The sequence below is a fragment of the Dermacentor variabilis genome, chromosome 11 (genome assembly GCF_050947875.1).
Source record: "Dermacentor variabilis isolate Ectoservices chromosome 11, ASM5094787v1, whole genome shotgun sequence".
NCBI classification, from domain to species: domain Eukaryota; kingdom Metazoa; phylum Arthropoda; class Arachnida; order Ixodida; family Ixodidae; genus Dermacentor; species Dermacentor variabilis.
Genome location: NC_134578.1, coordinates 107,430,443 through 107,454,486, shown reverse-complemented (window position 1 = coordinate 107,454,486; position 24,044 = coordinate 107,430,443). Strand labels below are relative to the sequence as shown.

General features: G+C 45.8%; 1 protein-coding gene across 1 annotated transcript in view; it reads left to right on the top strand.

The window, feature by feature from the left end:
- The first annotated feature begins 19,235 nt into the window (after window positions 1–19,235).
- The window catches only part of LOC142564006 (PIH1 domain-containing protein 1-like), an 88,322-nt gene continuing 83,513 nt past the window's right edge, over window positions 19,236–24,044 (top strand). The window contains exon 1 of the mRNA XM_075674808.1: window positions 19,236–19,477. Coding sequence (XP_075530923.1) covers window positions 19,409–19,477 — 69 coding nt within the window. The 5' untranslated portion in view covers window positions 19,236–19,408. The remainder of the gene's footprint in view (window positions 19,478–24,044) is intronic.

Genomic DNA, 24,044 nt, shown 5'->3' with positions numbered 1-24,044 from the left:
AATTTGTTACGTTGTGTACAAGAGTTCTGCAAAATCTGTCGGAAGTGCGTAGCGCTGAAAAAGGAAACAAGGAGAGAGAGAGAGAGAAAACAAGGATAAGAAAGGCAGGGAGGTCAACCAGAACAGCATCCGGTTTGCTACCCTACACTGGGGGGAAAGGGGAATAAAAAGAGGAAGAAAGGGAGACAGTAAGCACTGAGTACGTGTGGGAGGGTCACCATACACATGGACACTATAAACGGTCCCTTAAGCCGCTGCACTTCAAGTACTGCACTAGTGCACGAATCGCTTTTCGAGCCAGTGACGGGTGTGGCCACGGCCCGAGTATCTTTGACTGGGTGAACGGTCTCGAGTCCAGTCGGCGTAAAGTTGCCCGCAGAGAGAGGCGTTGGACATCGTAGCGAGGGCAGGTCCACAATAGGTGCTCGATGGTCTCCTCGCACCCACAGGAGTCGCACATCGGGCTCGGCCATTCCCATACGGTAGGAGCATGCGTTCGTGAACGCCACTCCCAGCCACAAGCGACACAACAAGGTTGTTTCGCCGCGGGAAAGGCTAGATGGCAGTTGTAGCCGTAATGTCGTGTCCAGTTTACGTAATCTGCAAATGAAGGCAATTGAAATCCAGAGATCTTGTGACTTCTTGCGCGCAAGTAGGCGAAGTTCTCTGGCAGCGTCCGACCTCGCCAAAGGTGTTGGATGCGTCTTGGTATCTTCGTGTGCACACCGGGCAGCCTTATCAGCTAGGTTGTTGCCGATGATGCCACAGTGAGCAGGGATCCATTGAAATATAATGTGGTGTCCTCTTTCTAGAGCATGGTGGGGCACTTCCCTGATGTCAGATATCATCTGCTCGTAAGTTCTGTAATGTAATGCAGACTTGATGCTGTGAAGGGCTGCCTTAGTGTTACAAAATACGACCCATTTCTCTGTTGGCTCTTCGGTGATGTACATCATAGCGGCATGGAGAGCTGCAAGTTCTGCCGATGTAGGTGTAGTCGTGTGCGACAATTTGAATTTAACTGTAACGTTCTTGGCTGGAACGACGATTGCGGCAGTTGAGCTGGTAGGTGAGGTCGAACCATCGGTATATATATGAATGTGGTCATGATACGTCTGGTGCCGCAATAGGAGCGTAAGTTGCTTCAGAGCCGGCGCTGGATGATTGGACTTTTTTGTAATTCAAGGAATAGCAAAATTCACTGGAGGCTGTCACAGGCACCACAGGGGAGAGGAAGGCTTCGCCGCCGGTGTAAAACATGGCGGTATGCACTCTTGGTGAGCACTAATCCCTTGTGAAAAGGTCGCTTGAGGTCTCTCGGCTGACAGGGAGGCCAAATGATGGTCGGGGATCCTTGACAGATGGCGAATGTGCCCTCTGAGAGAGTCGGCAGCTACATGTGTCTGGATTATATGATCTTCCGCGATGGCGATTGTTGCTGCTGTAGAGGTGCACCGAGGCAGCCCTAAACACGTGAGTAGGGCTTGACCTTGTATGCTCTCCAAGGCGCGAAAGTTCGTCTTGCATGTATTTGACAACACTGGTAGGCTGTAACGTAGGAGTCAGAGAAACAAAACCCTATACAGCTGCAACATAGAATGGACTGGTGTACCCCAGTTTTTCCCGAAGAGAAATTTGAAGACCTGAGCAATGGCGACTAACTTCTTCAGATAGACGCAGTGAGGGCTCCACGAGAGGTTGCGGTCGATGATGACGCCCAGAAAGCGATGCGTCTTAACATAGGATACAACTTGACCATTGATGGAAACAGTATACAATGCCATTTGTTTGTGCGTAAAACCAAGTAATGCGCACTCTTCAGTAGTCACAGTGAGGCCTGGTTCTCGGAGATAAGACGCCGTCATGGTTGCCGCCCGCTGAAGCCTGGCTCTTAGCTGTGGGCGAGTCACCGCAGAGGCCCAGATGCAAATGTCGTCGGCGTATATTGAGACATGAACTGTCTGCGGTAGGTAATCCGCTAGTCGTACTAGGACGAGGTTGAACAAAATAGGGCTCAACACTCCACTCTGCGGCACACCACGGCAGATGTAATGGTCCGAAGTTGGGCCGTCTTCGGTCTGTAAGAAAAAACGCCTCTCAGTCAAATAGCCCCGAATCCATTTATATATCCGGCCACCAACTCCAACAGCCTCAAGTGAGTTCAGTATGGCCTCATGGGCAACGTTGTCGTATGCTCCTTTTATATCTAGAAAAAGTGCCGCAGATAGGCGCTTGAGGCTTTTTTGATTTTGGACCCATGTTACGATGTCAATGACGTTGTCGATGGACGAGCGACCTCGACGAAAGCCTGTCATGGCGTCCGGATAGATGTTGAATCGTTCCAGGTACCATTCCTAGCGAAGAAGAATCATTCTTTCCTTCACTTTGCCGACGCAGCTCGAAAGCGCAATCTGACGATATGATGAGAGTTCAAGGGGGACTTTCCAGGTTTCACAATGGGGATCAAGCGGCTCGATTTCAATTGTTTAGGGACGACGCCGTGCTGCCAAGACTCATTGTAGTAGTTGAGCAGCTCATCACGTGCGCCATGTCCAAGCTGGCATAGGGCAGCATACGTGATGCCATCAGGTCCTGGTGACGAACGCCTGCAGGTCGCCAACGCAGCATCGAGCTCTTCGAGTGAAAATAGCACGTTCATTTCTGGTACACATGCCTCAGGGATGTCATTCAATGCTGCGTCAGCAATGATGGCCACGTATTCAGCAACCCGCGCACAGAACTCTTCAGCCACTTGAAGTTCCGAGCGAAGTTGGTAGAGGGCCAGAGCAGCGAAGGGCTTCCTTTGATGCGGAGATGAGCGAAGACCCCTAACCGTTCTCCATATGTGCGAGAGCGATTTTCGGGGATCAAGCGACTGACAGAAACTTTTGCATCGCTTATCTTCCAATTTATCCATGCGGCGCTGGACTTTCTTTGATATGCGTCGTGAAGCCCTCAGATCCAAGACGGACTTCGTGCGCCGATACCTCCTTTCCGCCTGTCGGCGTGCCGCACGCAGCCTCTCCAGTTCCACGTCTAAGTCTGTTCGCCTTGCTGACCTTGTGAGTGAGCAGATGGATGTTTTCAATGCCTCTGCGATTGCTTCTTCGGTAGTGTGTGAAAAGCCTTCCCGACATGTGTCATCCATATCCTTCTTAAACTTTGACCTATCAACTGTACGCAAGACAGTAGAGGAGCGTTGCTCAACTCCTCTAATCTTTATGTATGTTGGAATATGGTCGCTTCCATGTGTTTCTATATCCGTAAAGCATTGGACGCTCGAGGCAAAGCGCCGTGACACCAAAGTTAGCTCCAAGCAGCTACTATAGGTCGTGCCTCGCATAAATGTAGGGCTGCCGCCATTCACACAGCACAAATCATGGTCGGCAGCAAAGGAGGCAAGATTCCTGCCATTGGGGTCAATTTTAGTGCTTCCCCATAGCTGGTCATGCACGTTGAAGTCACCTGTGATAACCCAGGGGCCATTGTTCATTAGTAATATTTTCTTAAGTCGTTCGCCGTCAAAGTGACCCGCTGAAGATATGTAGGCTCCAGTTAGTGTAAATGACACATTCTTCTTTTGGACATTTAGGCAGACATATTGGTTGTCGTCATGAGGCTCTACGACGTTCGCGACATATGTTAAGTGCGTGCGGATGTAGATGATCACTTTCGTGCTCGCACCGCATGTGGACGAGACGAAAGATTCATAACCGGACAGTCTGAGTGGAGTTGATGTATTTGGTTCGCAGATGACCAGTATGGGGAAGCAATTTGTAAAAATGAATTGGCGAAAGTCTGATATACGGGTCCTTAGACCCCTGGCATTCCACTGAAAGATCGGCGCACTTTTATGTTCAGTGCAGAAGGGGACTATTGGTCGATCCATGATGTTTAAACGATGCTAGCAAGCACTGGATTTAGTGCATCCAGTATTTGCAGAGCGCTTCGAGCTGCTGGTGTTTGCAGCTTGTTCAGTATAATGCGCATTGTATTAATTAGCGATTGTAGCGTATCAGCCACCTGCCTGTCTTGGTCGCACAAATCGCCGACAGTAGACGTCGGGGGTTGTCCAGCGAAAATTTGCTGTGATTCTGTTGGTGAATATTGTCGTTTCGGTAGAACCAGCCAAGATTCGGCAAATGGGGCCTTCTCAGTGGACTTGCTCTTCGCAGTCCTTTCCACATTGTCTGGCCTGGGCGGTGGAGGAGGAGGTGGTGTTGTAGGAAGTGGCATGCGCCTTCCTTGAGGAGCCTTCCTTGAGGAGCGCCGGCGACGTGAACGTCGCTTCCTGATTTTATCGGCGGCTTCGCGATGAGATGAATGATCTCTCGCCATCTCTTTCAAGATGGCCATTTCCTTCTTAATATGTGGGCATTTCTTCGATGAAGCTTCATGTGATCCTCCGCAGTTTGAACACTTCAGTACAGTCGCGCCACATTTATCTGCAGCGTGGGGCTCTCCGCAGTTGGCACATGCTGCCTGATTTTCGCAGACACTGCTCGCGTGTCCCAGTTTCATGCATTTACGGCACTGAAGAGGTTTTGCAATGAAAGGCCGCACTGCATGTCTGGAACGTCCCACCTTAAACCATTAAGGAGCGGTTTCTTTTTTTGCTTGCTATATGGAAATAAATCTGTTTCCTTCCCTTTACACTAATAATTCACATGCAAACAATTATTACTTTTGCCTAATTAGTTTTTGAAATATAGCCCGTGACCATATGATCACACTGGGCCCTTAGACTACAGCAAAATACTCGAAGTAAAAAACATTTATTTCAAGCTATCAAACATCACAAAAACATACATAGGGAATAGTTGAGCACTTATTTAGTGTGATATGGTTTAAATCATGGAATACACATGCGGACGTCATACTTTGTGCATTGTGTGTGCACCACGCTGTTGCAATTATCTTATGGACACCTCCACCTCTTGCCATTAGGTATTGGTGCAACAAAGTGGGCCACTTGGTCATACTGTGTACTAGTCAGGACACCACCAGTCTTTGGGACTGTGCATTGACCAGGTCCTCTAGACTTATTGTCCCATCGCATCAGGTAGCTTTGTGCAATTTGCCTGCGGAATTCCACCTGCGTGACGTTGAACCCTGTGCTATCGTTTTAGCGCCCAACATTTCTGACAGATACATTACAAAGTCAAGTGAAAATCGGCCACCAGCACTTTTTGCTACGGATTGCAGTCCTGTAGGCGCCTACATTTGCATTGATCTGGTCCGTACCTCCCAGAAAACTTGTACTGAGCAGCAGTGTTTGGACGGGCCACCTTGATTCGCTTCTTCTGAACACGAGAGTACCTGTCGGCAGATGACATTGGCTCTACGCCGTGAATGGTGCTTACGATCGTTACTACAAAATTGTCCATCCAGCGGACAACAACTATCATATTGTCGCTCAACATGGGCGCTTCGTGCCAGCAAGGTTGGCGCTTGACGAATTCTGGCCGAGCGATAGGGCACTCTTTGGGAACATGGTTCTGCTTCGCTGTGCCCGTGCCTTCGTAGCCCTGTGCCTTGAGATGCTTGAGTAGCCGCATGCTTGTGAATAAATTATCAAAACAGAAATAGAAAGAAATGTGGTGCGTCTCTGCTGCGAGTTCATCGACCATTCATATTTTTTCAGATGTTCCGGGATCCCCTGTTTTCCTTGATACACATTGAAGTTTGGAAGGTATCCCTTGTTAGGCATCATACTTTATACCGAAAGCGGGTAGGCTTTCCGCGCATAAATTGCTTACAGCCATGACGACCACAATACTCAGTCATACTTTCGTCGTAGCTCAGGTGACGCACAGGTTGAAAGCGCTCCAAAAACCTTGCTTTCAATAGCGTCATCAATGGACGCAACTTTGCCAACTTGTCACTAAGTGTTAGGCTTGTATTTCGCACAGTGCAGGAATCGCATCATCTGTACGAAGCGATTTCTTCGCATAGCATTGTAGATCATCGTGTTTCGCATATCCGTGCCGCTGTCCCAATAGCACTTTTTCCTTGGCAAGCGGTTATAGCCGGACAAAATGAGCACTCTAAGAAAACTTATCTTATTTCTTCTTTGGTAACCTGCGGATCGGGCATATTAAAAAATAACGCATACTTTCCTTTTTGTTCGACTAGCAGCCACACGATGGCTTCGTCGAAAAAGAGTTCGAACAACTCGACAGGTGAAAAGTCCCTGTAAGCAGCAAAGTTTGGGTCAGGAAATATGCCAAGGCTCTTCTGGAGATCACCCTTCCTCCACTTAGAAGCAGTGGACAATTTCGCAGGAATGACCTCATCAACTAAAGCAGAAGAAACCTCTGATGTTCCGTCACATCATGTTGTTCCGACGCCGAGGTAGTCATCGTCCGAGTCGCATCCACCGATGCGGCGTCGGTCAGAAAAAACAGTTTCAGCGCCGGCTTATAGCTGCGGCTTATAGATATAGCTTATATCTCGCGAATCGTCTACGCAGCGCCGTACCTGCAACTCCTCAAGAAGGACACCTTACAACATGACGCAAAAATCTGGAAAGCCACGAAGCAGGCCCGGGGTATTTCCATGAATTCATCCACGACAAAATTACTTGAAATGACAGTCCACAACACAGTAGCCGAGCTCTTAGAAGCCCACCTATTCGATCAAGGGGTACGCCTTAGCCAGACTAAGGCGCGCAGAAGCATCCTCCGCAAGATCGGATGTCAAGAATCACTCTACACCCACCACGACCAATTACCCGAAAAGTGGAGTGAGAAGCTGGAATGCCAACCACTACCGCGCAACATGAAACCCACAAGGCATGCCAGACGATGCGACGGCCGGGCAGGAGCCATCTCCAGGACCCTCGAGGAGGACGAAGTGCCCTATATACAGACGCTTATCTATTCAAACGCTCCATGAGGGCAACAGTCGTGGTCACTGGGCTCGAAAAGCTGGTCACCTGCGCATCGATCAATCAGTTTTCGGAGGAAGCAGACGAAGCGGTGATAGGTATCGCACTCCTGCAACCTAACGTCACCAAGATCGTCAGACTCACAAGCTACATCGAAGAACTACAGATCTGGCTGGGTGTCCCTTGCGGCACTAAAATTTCTCGGAAAAGCTACGCCTCCTAAACAAACAATCGAATTAGTTTGGGTCCTGGCTCAGTTCAGGGCCACCAATATGATCATCAACAGGCCCACGTGCTCAAAACCCGGGCCACCGAGGAGGAGGCAAGGGGATGGCAACCCATCACAAGTTACATAGATATAATCAATTATTACACAAATATCTGTGTCCGGATAGGCCGCCATTGGAATCTGAACCTAGCAACGTTTAACGATAGAACGTTATCTAGTGAGGCGAGTCTAGCAGTGGTATTGTAGGAAATAGCGGGCAGTAAATGGGATATTCTAAGGCTTAGTGAGGTTAGGATGACAAAAGAAGCATATACACTGCTAAACAGCGGGCACGCACTGTGCTACCGGGGCTTAGCGACGACGCGAGAACTCGGACTCGGATTCCTGATTAATAAGGATATAGCTGGTAACATACAGAAATTCTATAGCATTAACAAGAGGGGGGCAGGTCACGTTGCGAAACTTAATAAGAGGTGCAAATTGAAGGTCGTACAGGCCAATGCACCTACATCCTGTCATGATGACCAGAAACTCGAAAGCTTCTATGAAGACGTGGGATTGGCGATGGGTAAAGCCAAACAAAATACACTGTACTGATGGGCGACTTCAATGCCAGGGTAGGCATGAAGCAGGCTGGAGACCAGTCAGCGGGAGAATATGGCATAGGCTATAGAAATAGCAAGAGAGTTATTAGTAGAGTTTGCAGAACGGAATAATATGCGGATAATGAATACCTTCTTCCGCAAGCGGGATAGCCGAAAATGGACGTGGTCCAGAGGTGCCTCAACTATGCGGATGGTGGCGTGTCCATGTAATCCAGCCTGGGTGGAGTCGCGGCTTCTGGATCTGAGTTCTCCCCACCTCCTAGGGGTGCGTCACGGGCAACGTGCAGGTGGAGTCGGATGCTCGCACGGCTAAGCGGGGGAGCTCTTGCCGTAGCCTGGAATCGGAGGGCTGCGGTTGCAGTGAGGGGTAAAATTCGGGGACCTTCCAATTGGCACCTGGCGAAACGCGCGGGTTGTCTACCCCCTCCTGCTATCCCGGTGCAGAGAATGTGCCCTGGTAAGCAGAATTGGCCTCAGCTGCGGCAGGTCTGCTCAGCTTCACAAGAGAAACGGCGGCTGAAGTCGCACGCCTCTTATCAGCGCGGGTCGCTTGTATGCAGTCCATGCGGCTGAACCGGTCTCTGCTATCTGCAGCTTGAAAAAAGGGTGAACCCTGCGCCGGGTCGGACGTGGGGCTACCGGAGTACTGACAAAGGATGTATTGTCTTTGTTGAGGCCCGGATAACTCTGGGCCCAACTGTTGATGCAGGGACAATTCTTGGCACAACTCTTGCTACAGGTGAATCCTGTAGCCAAACATGTCACCGATAGCCCGGCTATACCTTCTCGACCATCTGAGGTGGAAATAAGAAGCATTAGCCCATAGAAGTCGGTGATAACTTCGTTAGACAGGCTACCAGTGAGCTATCGCAGGAGACAAAAGATCTCATGAGAAACGCCAATCTATGAAAGCCTCTAACCGTACAGTTAGAATAGAACTGGCAGAACTTTCCAGGTTAATCAACAAGCGTAAGACAGCTGACATAAGGAAGTAAAATACGGATAGAATTGAACATGCTCTCAGGAACGGGGAATGCCTAAAAGCAGTGAAGAAGAAACTAGGAATAGGCAAGAATCAGATGCATGCGTTAAGAGACAAAGCCGGCAATATCATTACTAATATGGATGAGATAATTCAAGTGGCTGAGGAGTTCTATAGAGATTTATACAGTAGCAGTGGCACCCACGACGGTAATGGAAGAGAGAATAGTCTAGATGAATTTAAAATCCCACAAGTTTCGCCAGAAGAAGTAACAAAGCCTTGGGAGCGATGCAAAGGGGGAAGGCAGCTGGGGAGGATCAGGTAACAGCAGATTTGTTGAAGGATGGTTGGCAGATTGTTCAAGAAAAACTGGCCACCCTGTATACGCAATGCGCTTACCGGAATCTTGGAAGAACGCCAACATAATCATAATCCATAAGATAGGGGACACCAAAGACTTGAAAAATTATAGACCGATCAGCTTACTGTCCGTTGCCCACAAAGTATTTACTAAGGTAATCGCAAATAGAATCAGGAACACCTTAGACTTCTGTCAACCAAAAGGACCAGGCAGGATTTCGTAAATGCTGCTCAACAATACACCATATTCACACTATCAATTAGGTGATACAGAAATGTGCGGAATATAACCAACCCTTATATATAGCTTTCATTGATTACGAGAAAGCACTTGATTCAGTTGAAACCTCAGCAGTCATGAAGGCATTACGGGAACAGGGTGTAGACGAGCCGTATGTAAAAATACTGAAAGATATCTATAGCTGCTCCACAGCCACCGTAGTCCTCCATAAAGAAAGTAACAAAATCCCAATAAAGAAAGGCGTCAGGCAGGGAGATACGATCTCTCCAATGCTATTCACAGTGTGCTTACAGGAGGTATTTAGAGACCTGGATTGGGAAGAATAAAGGTTAATGGAGAATACCTTAGTAACTTACGATTCGCTGATGATATTGCCTTGCTTGGTAACTCAGGGGACCAATTGCGATGCATGGTCACTGACCTGGAGAGGCAAAGCAGAAGAGTGGGTCTAAAAATTAATCTGCAGAAAACTAATGTAATGGTTAACAGCCTCGGAAGAGAACAGCAATTTACAATAGGTAGCGAGGCAGTGGAAGTGGTAAGAGAACACATCTACTTAGTGCAGGTCGTGACGGCGGATCCGGATCATGAGACGGAATTAACCAGAAGAATAAGAATGGGCTGGGGTGCGTTTGGCAGGCATTCTGAGATCATGAACAGTAGGTTGCCTTGTCCCTCAAGAGAAAAGTGTATAATAGCTGTATCTTACCAGTACTAATTTACGGGGCAAAAACCTGGAGGCTTACGAAGACTGTTCTACTTAAATTGAGGACAACACAACGAGCTATGGAAAGAAGAACGATGGGTGGAACGTTAAGGGGATAAGATGAGAGCAGAGGGAAGATAACTGATGGTCTTTAAGGGTTATGGACTGGATTCCAAGAGAGGGGAAGCATAACAGGAGGCGGCAGAAAGGCAGGTGGGTGGATGAGATTAAGAAGTTTGCAGGGTCAACATGGCCACAACTATCACATGGCCGAGGTATTTGCTGTTTATGCAAGCATGTTGCAAATGCGGCTCGCTTTTAAACACCCCTTTTTATGTCTAAAAAAACAAATGAATATCCAGTATTCTTTTTTTAACTTTCAACAAGCTTATCATATAGCTCAGTGCAAACATAAAGTATATACAGGTGAGGTTACAGAATGCAGTAATAATTGACAGTAAACAATACTTGGATGGTGAAAAACATGGCAATCAGGTCATTCTTTTTTTGACAACTGCCTTATTTGGCATAGGAGGCCAAGCAAATGGTGATGTGGCAACACTGTAAAGACTGAATAAGATGTATGTGGAATGCCTTGATGCCTCTTTCTGTTTTCAATTTTTCCTTCTAAAGGAATTTATTCTGTTCCAGATAAGGGAGGCAGCTTTTGCATCTCCAACAGAACATCGGTGGATGTTGTGTGAAGCACTTTTTTCATGCTTTTTCACTACCTGGGCAAGGTGAGATTCTTGGTGCTTCATCACGCGATTTCTACAGTGAACTTCCTTTAATTCTACCCTCACGAGACCGACGGGTCGAATTAAGATGCAAAAACGTGCTGAAACACCGTTGATACATTAGGCAGTATATGCTTGAGTAACACGCCTCTGAAACGAACATGCATCAACTTTCTACTTGTCCAAAGTATAAAACTAAAGTATAGATGACTTAACTCCAAACCAAAGTAGAAACCTACGCTTACCCGATTTGTTAGAATGGCAGCCGATTTTCTAAAGTCAGCTTCTCCGTATTACAGCCATGATATGCGATAAAGCATGTGAATGCTACAACCATGGTTTTAGTTCTGCAATCGATTGCACAGCTAGGTAATTTTCGGCTCAATGTCCTTTGAAAACAAGAAGTGTTCGTTAGAATCAGATGCGTACCACAATTGGTGATTGTCAGCTACTGTTGCTGCTTGAAAATCTTTCTCGGGTGGGTCAATAATAGGCATTTCAGAGAGGAGATGGCGTTTGTTTTACGCATTCACTGTCCCCTAACCTCTGCTGAGACAGACGCTGCCACTAAAAGGGATCGTTATCGGGGTCTGGTAAAGTTCGCATTATCCGGCTAATGCCAATTTTAGGATAGAAATAATGAATGTTTAGGCCCTTAAAAATGCATGGGCGCCGACCAGAACCTTTGGCCAGTATCGAATTAGCTGAAAATTTAAATTAACTGGAGTCAGATTATTGGAAGTTTACTGTACACCCTTTTCTGTTCCACAAGGACTTGCCATTTTAATATGTAGTTTTCTTCATAAATGTGGCAGTGGTGCTAAATTTAGCATTTGTTCGGATCCTCCATTGTTCCAAGGACAAGTTACAAAGTAGGGGCACACTTCGAGACTTGCAACATTTGCCCATATAAAGGCAGGACACGTTAACCGCTGTCCAATTAACATAAGTTGGCTGTATTGTCTGCATAGCATGTGGTTGCTTTTTTGAAATGTGGTCATTCTGTAAAATAAAGTTGCATTTGTTTCAAATAAATTGCTTAACTATTGGTTGTGTGTTATCCTGTGCTCTCTGTTCTGATTGCCCTTTTGAAAGTGCAGTGAGCAACTGCAGACTGAACTGTACAAGGCTTCACTTTATCATGCCAGGAAGTATTTTTTGGCTTGACAAAGGAGCCTTAACCCCTTCCATGCAAACACACTTTTTGTATAACATCAAATGAAAGAGAGTGACCTCATGTATTTTAAAGCCTGGCAGTGTTAGACAGAGTGAAGTACAAATACAATTTGCTGTTAAGTATTGCAGCTAAAACCTCATGTTTGTGTATAGTATACACATGAAGTGCTGGATATGCCGCGGTAGAGCCCTGAAACAGCTTTCAGCACGCTGCTTGCTATAGCATTGCTGTGTTTTGCAACCTGAGGCCGAAACTATAAATATCTAGAAGTTGAGCAGCGCAATTGACTGCTATTTCCGTATTTTTGATGCACTCCTGGCCAGGGACTTATCGTCCTGTAGGCAAAATAGATGGCCGCCTCATACGCTGTTCTGGGAAGACTGCAGCGTACCTCGAAAGCCCCTCACAATGCTTCACCAGCAGGTTTTGCCAGCGAGAGTAGAGGGGGGCACAATAATGACTTTACATGGTGCGGCACAATACCTTAAAATGCTGCTGCTTCTGGCTTCCGTTTACTATGACATGCTGGTGGGCCTCAACATGGAGCAACCCCATTTTTCTAAAGTTCTGAATTCTTCAACCAACATGGTGTGGCTATCTATGATCACTGTATAAAACCGGGGCAAACAGCATGTCTAAAAAGTACAAAAGCTGGTACAACTGTAATGAATGACCTGCAGTCATCCAAAATGTGTAAAATCGCAAGAATTGGTCAATCTCAAACACTGCAGAGTTTAAGTAGTCTTGGTACAATTTTTTTCTTATGCGTGCGTAGCTGTCATTCAGTTAAGTACACTACAAAACTTTAAATTCCTTCTATGCGCAACAAATATATCCTTAACGCAACCATTTAAACATGCGTCAAAGGCAGTGTGGCCCCATAATCTGGTGGCAACATTGCGTGGTAGGTCACAAACAAATGATGCATGCTGCAGTTGTTCATGTGTAAGCCATGTCATTATTAGGTCATTGAAAACTAAGCATGTTGCGACCACTATGCAGCACAACATTGGTCTTTCCTTTCTGTATTGGTGCGCACTGTGGAGCGGGTGGATGTTAAAAACCTCAGGCGATTAAGGTTAAGCCGGAGTCCGCAACTGCCTCGTAATCGTATCGTGGTTGGGACTTATAGAACACTAGAATTAAATTAATTTTTGTTTAGATGTTTGAGAAGAGTCATAAGAAAATTTATTTAGTGAAGCAGGTCTTAGCACACACTAAGAATCGCTCAAAGCACACGCAGCTTTCAGTGGCATGGTGTGCTCATAAAAGCTGCCATGTGGAACCAGATTAATATAAAAAAAAATCAGTCGGAAAGTTTAATGTCAGTGCTCCTTTACATGTAAGCATGAGGGACACATCTTTAAAGGCATCATCTAAATCCTGTGTAAGTATTTATTGGTGAATATCAAATGGCCCTACATCTAAGGAAGTTATAGAGTGTTATGCTAACAGGAAGCCACAAGATTTTTGTTGTGCGCTCTTCCTATAGAGAAAATATAGGGCAGCAACGAAATAGTTGGGCCTAGTGAAGAATTCATGCAAGACCCTTGCCAATTTGGCAGGTTCACTGTTACTAGAGATAATGAAGGCCAATCACCTTGAAATGCATGTACAAACCACATCAGAATTGCATCACTTATTTGTAATAACTTTCATTTTGTCATTTTGCCAGATTAAAAGTTCTCGAAAACCTGCTTGGCTGGTTTCAAGAACATTTAGAGAACGGTTTGGTTCCATTCGAATGCAGCATTATCGGTCCTTAGTGAACTAGACCCATCTTTACTGATGTGCAATTAAGTAGATCAAAGCAGATGCTGTCAAAGTGCATGTGACAGAGTGTTTGGAGTGGGTATTCCTGGGTGATGTTGCCAAGAAGGGAGTTGTGAGCTTAATGCACACAGCAGCTCTAGCATATAAAAACCAGCACTTTATTAATTTTTTAGATACCGCAGGGCTTGCGCTAATGCTGGCCATAGTCTACTATAATTTGCACCATATATGACCCTTGACATAACAGTTTTTTTTATTGTCCCACAATATATTCCCTCTGTGTACAATCAACATCTCTGCCAAGGACAACAGAAACATTACAATTGGAAACTGCAGAATTCTCCATCTGCGGAGGTGGCTGGGTGATTGCCGTATAAGATGCTTTGTGAGCTGGCATTGATGTCTAAATCTCAACTCATCTTCAAGCGTACAAAATAGGCTTTGGGATACTTTTACCCCAAGAAGAGAGACTAGAATGACTGTTGCTTGTGACATACGGCACATACCCATGACGAGGGATCGGCTAGGATTTCCCATGAATACAACATCGAATAGCTTTATATTCCCACTATCTTGATAGTACATAATGCTGATATGTAACAAAAATAAACAACAAAGTAACTGAAAAACGAACAGGCCTACTGCGGTTGAGCCACAAGGGGAAAGATGGAAACATTTGTGTTAATTGTATAAAAAAATGTGCCTAAGATGTCATATTCCCAGCAGCAACAATATGATCATGCACAAACTAGCATTACTCTTCAGGCACACTCCAGGCTGCTCACACCATTTTCTACAAGATTTGAAGCCCAACAGGCAAGAGGGGTAGCTGTCAAATTTTTTTTTCGGCTGAATACCTTCAGCATAAAAGAAGAAAGTTACTCTATTCCATATCCTCACATAAAACAGCAATATTGTTACAAGCCATTTTCACACATTGAAGGCATCAGCAATGTGATGAAGACAATTGAAGAAGCACTCATGTTCTTATTTCCATTGCAATACAAGCTTACACTTGGTCATATGAAGGGGCATGTGCCAAATTCAACATTATAGGCACCGTGTACTGTTATGAGGCACGTGGAACAGACATCCTAAGGAAGCGAAATACTTGTAATGCATTTACTGTTGGTGTCGAAAGAATTTGGACAGTCAGAAGGGCAATGCACTATATACAAATAAAAGAACCTACAGGCCTTCTATGCAATGCTTTTGCCAAACTATACAAAACTTCAATGTGTGCAAGTTCACAATAACCAGGAAAAGAACTAAACAAATTGTTTGAAGATGAAAAAGAAATGTTGCGACAATTGAGAAATGAATTCTCTGTACTTTCTAGTGGCATGGATAGACAGTCGGTGGGCACAATTTGAACTTGAATTCACGGCGGAGCTGCAAGGGGCAAATACCACATTCATACTTCCGAGAAGCGTCACTTACAATGCTGAGTTGGAAGGGAAACTTTGCAAATACTTCTTCAGAAGTTCGAGCATCTGACCAGTAAGTAGTTGAGCATGATCGACTAGGGGAAATATAATCAATTCCACAAATAGCACCATTCCAAATGAACTGGCACACTGCATTGATTTCTCAGGTGACCACTATTTTTCTAAAAGCCTCTGTGCGCGTTAATGCAACCTGAGGCAGCATAAATCTAGGTCACATGGAATCGGAAAATAGAGCGGCGAGTGTAAAACTTAAATTTGCTATCTCACGAACATGAGCGAAAACTTCAATTTGATAAGATTTGCTAGAAAGGAAAACTCACAGCCGTAACCCTGCTGCCCATCGCCAGTTGTGTGAATAAAAAAAAACATCTGCACGATGAATAGACACTTCGTCGATATTTGAAGCAGAGCGTTAGTGGATATCAAGAAATGTGCACTGGATAAGAGCGCAACATGTAACCGACTGTCTGACGGAAGTAAGGCTCAAAGGATAACTTTTCTCTACCTACGCCTATAATGCAGCACGTATTGTGCAATTAAATCGCCCGTAATACGCAGCAATTACCGCACTCGATTGAAGTCACCATCGCAGTGACACGCTATTTATTTCAGGACCACAAAAGCAAAGCATTTACCTAAGTACAGCGGCGGTTAACCTGTCGGCAAGCCGCTAACTCGCATATGACGAAAGCAAATGCAGGGTGTCTACCATGTTATCCTTTCCAATTTCCCTGAGTTTTGCAAGTTTTCCCTGAGTGCCTTTGCAATATTTCCTGAGTGATGCAGAACTATGTTTTTTTGTCAAGCCAAGCTACCATATCGCCCGGCACTGTCCCTCTCTAGTAAGTAATATAAAAAAATTTTAAAAAAACGACTTAATCCAATTTGAATACTAAGGAGTAGTGCTTATGTTATTCAAAAGTAGAATAGAAGGGAGAAGATAGTAAAATGCACAGCACATAAAATCTCTTCGTAAAAAATTGGAAATCGAGTCGGACATCTTCAAATACGAATAAAAAAGGAGATGCATACAAAAGCAAATATTTTCAAATATGGGCTATTTGCATCAACTGCTAGCAAGCTCAGTGGTATGAGGCCCGAACATTGTCACAATTGAGATTCTATATCAACAGCTCGTAAGTCAACCTCAACTGTTCTGACATACTCTCAGCCCACCCACGACGCCTCAGTGTTGTGTTTCACCTATTTAAAGAGTTTATTTTGGCTTGGATGAGGGACACTTGCGCCTCGGCATCAGCCAACACTGTTTTTTGAGCTCAAGCTCCTTCAAAATGGCGGCAGCACACTTCCTTTCCCGTTCATGCCTCAATGCGTTGGTCCTTTCTGTTCTTGTACTCCTTCCGCCACTCGTTCGCCCCACGGACCATTTGAAGCATCTTCTTGGTCAGTTGCACAGTCCACGTCCGAGTTTTTGAACTCCTTAGGGGCCGCGAAAACGTCCGAAAAATTGGCCAGCTGGAAAAAGATAAATGCATGTCATTTACTGCCCTTAAGGGCTCAAACCGCCGCAGGCACATTCGAAAACGCTCTGAAGGCCTGTCGGTACACGTATTAGGCATATCAGTGCTCTTGCTCTGACAGGAAATACCGGGTGCACGCGTGTATAATTAAGAAATACAAACTGTGTCCCGTGGCAATAGCCCCTTCCCACGCTTGTTATGCTTCACTACAATATTTTTCCGTATGCTTCACCAAGTAACACATCTGTACGGAGGCAAAGCTGACTTACGAGATCTGACATTATGCAACGCACCGTGCTTTCCAAGCTTCTAAGCCAATCGCGAAGACCGCAAAGGCGGAGTCCGTGCCATTGCTGACAGCAGTGAATTCTTTCAATAAAAAAACGGCACCCAACGGCAAGAAGCTTCATAGCGAACGTCGAAGCAGCTAGGCCTAGCGTTGCCGCAGTGGTGGCTACGGCTGCCAGCGGATCTGCGTGCGAGAGCGCCGATTTCAGGCGGTGAGGTAATCAAAATGGCAGCAGTGGTGGTGTCAACGCCGTTTCGGACCTGCGGTCACGGTAAAACATCCGGAAAATCGGACGGCGAAGAGTTCTTGCGTCCGAAATTTCAGACGTTCTGATACAAATTGACTCTATGCAGCACGTGGTGGTGCCGCGAAGCCGTCCAAATTATCGGGAATCCAGAAAGTCAGTCATTGACTGTACACTGGTAGCACCTCCAGCCGACGACAGGACGTTAAGGACGATTCATTACGATTCCTGTCTGTTACTCGAGCCAACATTACCGCGACTTTCGACCCTTTCAATAAAATTACACCTTATTTTCCCTGATAGAGGCACAAATTCACTGAGTTTTCCCTGAGTTTTTCCAGACTACTGAAAATCCCTGAGCCCGGTTTTCCCGGTTGGTAGACACCATGAAATGTGACGGAGTCCAAGCCCACGATTGCACAAGTCAAACTGCGCTCGCACGAATATCGCGCACGTTTGAGCCCTTCCGATCACGCGCAAAAGTGCGCGCAGAACGTCTTGCAGCCGGCACGAAGGCAATGGCTAATCTACGTTCGAGAGTAGCTCTTTCAAACAAGAAAAAAACAAGCAACGATGTGACGTCACATCCTGCAAAAAAAGAGATGTTCTCCTTTCTCTAAGTATGGACAGCTAGGCTAGTTGGTTGTGATTAGCATTATGAAACATCGTTCCAGCGCACAATCGAACATGGACGAAAAGAGAAAGACAACACGAACGCCGGCTTCAACTGAATTTTATTCAAGGAAAACAGGGCTTTGTGTACACAGGGGGAGAGGTGGAGCTGCTAGTGCGCAGGACCACCCAAAAATATTTCCTTGGTCCGGGCAACAATCATCAGAGGCGTCGAAACAAAAAGAAAAGAATAAAGAAGCAAAAATTAAAAAAAAGTGATTTGAAAAATGAGAAAGGGGAGGGAAGAAAAAAAAGGTATTTTCACCTTTTCTTTCAATTTTTGATTCTTTATTCTTTTCTTCTTTTGGTTTCGACGTCTCTGATGATTGTTGCCTGGCCCAAGGAAATATTTTTGGGTGATCCTGCGCACCAACAGCTCCCCCCTCTCCCCCTGTGTACACAAAGCCTTGTTTTCCATGAATAAAATTCAGTTGAAGTCCGGCGTTCGTGTTGTCTTTCTCTTTTCGTCCATGCGCTGGAACCATGCATGCAGGAAGGAAACTGAGGAGAGGCCCTACCCCCTCCGCGCGCTAGGAGAAAAGTGTGGAGGAAGTGACGTACAAGGTTCTCCTCTTTTTTGATTTTTTATTTCTTTCCCGTAGCGGCCACGCCTTTCGGGCGCACAATGGCGGCTTTGTTTCGGTTCTGTGCGCGCACACGTGTTGCTCCGTAGGTTTCGTACCGTGGCAAAGGCGCCGTGCAGGCAGATTTGCGTTGGTCTCCGTGTTTTATTGCGCTGCGTTATCTGGACCGTGCTCTCCCAGATGTTGCTGTGGCCAGGTGGGACAGGAGGAACTAAAGTTTGTGAAATGAACGCGCATACAACGCTGTACGCAATGTACCGCGCCACGGCAATAGCAGCGGGCGAAGGAATATGCGCGGGAAATATTGCCATCTTCGGCGGAATCATGCTAACGTGTTAACGATTGTTTAGTATTGCTGCGGAGCGCGCGGGTCCGAGCAGCACGGTTGCGCGCAGCGCGGCATGGTTTCGCGAGAAATGTAAACACGAGAGGTGAGCTGGCCCGATAGGCGGAGCAACGCCATGAGCAACGCTATTCCAGTGATTCTAAGCAACGCCAACTTCTGCTTTCACTTTCGCTTCACAAAGAGTGACGTCAGGGCCTCTCCTGAGTTTCCTTCCTCCGTGGCTGGAACGATGTTTCCTAATGATTCTCCTTTCTCACCTTCTCTCAGCTCATGCATGCGCAGCGACCCCTGAGCCCTCGGGGGCGATGTCCAGGTTTCCCATGATGGTTGAGCGATCGCAGCGCCAGATTTCCCTCTAGTTGTGCTAATGTGAAACCACTATGAAACTCTATGCTGCCCTCGGAAAAGCGCGCCCAAGCACGTAGCGGGCCGCGCCAATCCAATCCAGAAGCCAGAAGAGGGGGGGGGGGGGGGGATTGTATGGGACACAAGCTCAGCGCATTTTTCGGCGTTACCTCGCTGTCTGCGTTATCAGCGTATGTCGTTCGGTTCTGCGGTGAATTCGCTGAAGTTAACGAAGCACTGCCTTCAGCTGCTCGTCGCTGCTGTGTTGTCTGTTGATGTGACGCCGTGTGCCGCGGGAAGATGAGTGAGAGAAATTTCCTAGACGTTCCCGAGGACAGCGACGCGCCGTACGAGTCTCTTTTCCTTCAGGTAAAGACGGTGACAGTTCGTCGACTGTTATTGCCAGGTGATCCTTTGACTGAGAGAGGTCCTCCGACTGCTGGACATCATATCGCGTTCCTAAGAGCGGGCTGTTTGAAACAGATTGACACGTTCCTTTTAAATTTCCAACTACCCGCTCAGACGAGCGGGTGCGCCAGCGCTGTGTACGAGAGCCTCGAGCTCGTAGGCGCGCGTTGTGCATGGAATCTAAAGACAGCGATAATGCCAAAGGATTCTGATGTTTCTGTAGAGCTTATGAAAACTCTATAGATGTTTCAGCACCGGCCATGCTTGGCTGTCGCAGTTTTAACATGTGCAGCAAAAGGGTATTACGCTTTTGTACTCGGGCATGGATTGCGTGGTCTAGCCGTATCTGATCGGTGTTTTTATTTCAACAACTTTAGAAACTGATTTAGCGCTTGCTGCTGCTACGGTCTCGCCCTGATTTCTCGACACGATTCCTCAACACGTTATCACAGCTGTCTAGTTTCTCAACTATAGATTCCACTTGACATCGTCGTTTGCGTGGTTGATACACACTTTTAATTTTTCATAGACAGCGACAAACCAGTGATCTCTGCAGCGACAGCAGTTCACTTTGATGGGGCGGAGGGGGAGTTCTCATTTTCTCTCTCTCTCTTTCTCTTTTTTTTTTTTTTGCCTGACGAATAGGCAGGCAAACGTACCTAGTGCTTTAGTGAACGATATGGACATAAAAAATGCAACGTTTCTGGAAAGCTTTAGGAATCACAAAGCAGAAGTAAGCAGTGGGTCTTTGAAAGTTGTTCTAACACAGATTGCAGTAATGGAGGGCCCATACTCTCAACAGAAGTCGAAGCTAAATTATTCTTGTGATGGGTGGAATTCAGGAATGCACTTAAGGGTGCTATGCAATTACATCTGGTGCTAGCTCATCTTTGTTTTCCTAGTGTTTTGTGTCGCCCTCTCAAACACAGCTCATTCTTGCCAGGTACAGGAGATGCGCTGCTCGCAATGCCCAGCGAATCGCCATGCCAATCGCTGTTGACCTTGTTCCCCCAACATGCCACAAACTCACTCTGGGAGAGAGGCCAACAGTTAGACACTAGTGGCTAACAACAGAAAAATGAAAGCTGCAAATAATAATGCAACAGATAAGTAGGAGCAGCGATGCTTTGTCTTGTTTTCTCTGCTGGTCACCCATTGAACATGCGGTGCACACTCGTTTAAACCAACTCACCGTTTGTAGCCTTCATATTCGACAATGTCATCATAGCACTCATTGTGACGCCATGAGACAACTAAATATGATGCATGAATTCGGTGAACAGGCACGTTAGTTAAGAAGGAAGACTTCTCTCAACTACCTCTGGCTATAACTTCATAAGAGCCTCACTGTCTCATACCATACCCATTATTTGAGTGTAAAACAACATTGCAAAATATAATCTATCAATAGTCCTGCAGGGTCAGTTAAAAATAGATTTTGATGGGGAAGTTAGTAAAGCTTGTTTCGGAAAAAATGAAGGAGCAGGAACAGAAATCAAGCATTTACACTTTCGTTTCCTTTTCACATGCTAGGAAAAATGAAGGGATAGAAAGTCAGCAGTGTAAATTGGAGAGAAAAAACTCGACTCGGCCTTCTCTTCGAAATCAAGAGATGTGCGTATGGTCGGGGCATGTGATACGCATGTGCACCTACTCAGTGGATACCAACGCACAGTAGACTACTATGCTGCATCACTTTAGAATCTAGCTTAGTCTTTAGGGATTTAGCTTTGTGATGTCACTATCATGGATATATGTATTGGAAAATGTGTCCATGAAGAGCTGGCGATGACAAATTATGATGATTAGCCATAATGAGGTGGAAATTTTAGGTTTAACAACTAGTGCTTTTGACAAAATAAAATTAATAAATATCAGGACTGTATGGCATAAGCTTGTGCTGCTAAGATGTTTCACACTGCCTCAAAAACACGATGCAAACAGAAACCTTGTGTTTTGTGCTTGAGTGTCGGTGTCCTTTGCCACCTTAGCAGTGCAACCATAGAAATGAACTTTGTTGCTTTGTGGAAAGATGGAGGAAAGTTCTTGAAAGGGCGAACTGTCATCCACTCTAGCACTAAGCTACGAAGAAAACTTTGTACCTTCGTGCTACTACCTCATGAAACTCGACTGTTTCTCATGAAACGTGTATGTTGTACCAAAAACCATATGGTTTTCCTTTCTGGCTGCATGCCGCAGTCAGTTGGATGACAATTTTCTCTTTTATCGACCATATGCCTTATGGTCACGCCACACCAACTGACTTTTATTGAAACGATGCTGATTGTTTATTATAACTAGTACACTGCAAGCATGTTTATGCTTGTTGATGAGTGGAATAGAGTTGGGTCAGTGCAGTAGAAGTTCAGTGCATCTCAGATGAACACAGCAATGGATGTCATCGAATGAGGGCCGTCTCATACTGGAGCCAGTGTTCTGACAGAGGGGCATGTCTTTGTCGGGACTGCGTTGTGTCTTCTTTGCTTGGACACGGTTTCGCAAGATCTCGTTGCCAGAGCTGCTCCTCATGTGTGTGTCCAGTATTGCAGCACATGCCTATGGTATTATGTCTGCACGATACTAGAGTTCTTGCTTGTTAGGGGTGACAGTTAATCACTTGAGGTTGGGAAATGTGCAAGCACGTGCTGAACATGATAGGACAAGTGTTATGGGGAGGGAATTGAGCTGAATTTGTTCAGCAGTTTTGGTTAAGGCGCTGATGGTGACATGCGCTGGTATTTTGTGCATCCTCTGAATTTCTTTCTTGCCATGGGCTAAAGGAAATGGCGCCCTTATCGTACCTGTAACTTAGCAAGCCAGGGCCGCTCCTTTTGCTTAATTCTAGTTCTTAACATCCTCCATTTTTACTGGCCGATGTTGGTGGCAACAACGGTGGAGTGCTGCTTGGACCAGTGATGCAGTGCAAATAAGAATATCATTGGAATAGTTGCGTTATTCCGTCCCTTTAATCGATGTTGCCTGTTCCGCATCATCATCATCCGCCTGTTTTATGTCCACTGCTGGACGAAGGCCTCTCCCTGCGCCAACCGATTCCAACTAGCGCCTGCGAATTTCCTAATTTCATCGCTCCGCCTAGTCTTCTGTTGTACTCGATTGCGTTTCCGTTCTCTTGGTACCCATTCTGTAAACCTAATGGCCCGACGGTTATCTAACCGACGCATTACATGACCTGCCCAGCTCCATTTTTTTTCTCTTGATGTCCCTTAGAATATTGTCTATACCCGTTTGCTCTGGATTGGCATATGGCAAACTGCCATATCTTCTGCATATGCCGGTTTATTAATAATAATAAGGATGATAATAATAATAATAAAATGTTTTTTCCCCTCGGTACTAGGTAATGGAAATAAACATGTAGGGATTTGCCTGTTTATACAAGTTTAAATTTGTGTTATACAAGTGTGAGATGTCTAAAAATTGTCACCTGCTCACTCGTCTTCATTTGCACAAACTCTGCGCTCTGCTGCCCGGTGTGAGGTCATTGGTTCGATTACCGGTCCCGATGGCTCTATTCTGCTGGAAGCCGAGTCCAAACGCGCTCATGTACTGTGTTTTGGGTGCATGTTAAATAACCCCTGGGGGCCAGAATTAATGGCCCATTGTGCAGCCTTCGGGATGTTCAACTCTGCAACCTAAATAATTGAATTGATTCTTGTGCATGGTGCTGACATGGTGGGAAGGGCTGTGGAAAAAGACCGGAGCTGTTTTCTGGCACCTTCTTCCAATATTTGTTTGTTTGATACCTGCCAACTCTTGGACATTAGAAGAGAAAGACTCTTTGTCAACTAAGGCAAAATGGTTGGAAGTGTGCTTGTGCAAAGATGCTAAATGCTTCTCCTCTTGCTGTTTTGCTGCGTCAACAACTGCTGTTGTCGAGGCTGGCTTTGCAGTGACCAAGTTCACTGGACACGCTCACTTTTGACTGCACTCTGCAGCACTTGTCAGTAATAGCACTATTGCTGAGTTACGCTTGCTCGTAATGATTTAAACATACCCCTGCGACTCACAAAGGCATTAAGTTAATATAGTCCTCTTTAGTGGCCCGTTAAAGCAGTACATAGCCCAGATTTCTTTCATCTCACTTATTTTGTTGTGATTCAACTCTATGCGGTTGATCATGTTGTGTGTCTAAATTTTTCGTTTCTCGTGTGGTTTTCCACTGCAAAATGCAATTCTAACTAGCCCCATGTCGCCATCTTTTGCACCGCGAAGTCTGTTTCCCAAAATATCCACTAAGAATTATTTCCTTTGAATGTGACCAGTTCAAAAATGCTTACCATGTGTAGCATAGTGTCAGATATCAAAAAGAAGACTCAGCACATCAGCATGAATGGCGGTAGCAGTCGCATATTATCACAAGAAAACTCGAGTGTGCTTGTCAGCTTGGTGTGGTCGTTGAAGGCCGCATGATGACCGTGTTGCTGAAAGCTGTCAAACTGGCCTTTTCAATTGTTTGCTTCTCTGGTAAACACTGGCATGCATGCACCTTTTGTTTTGTCAAGCTTTT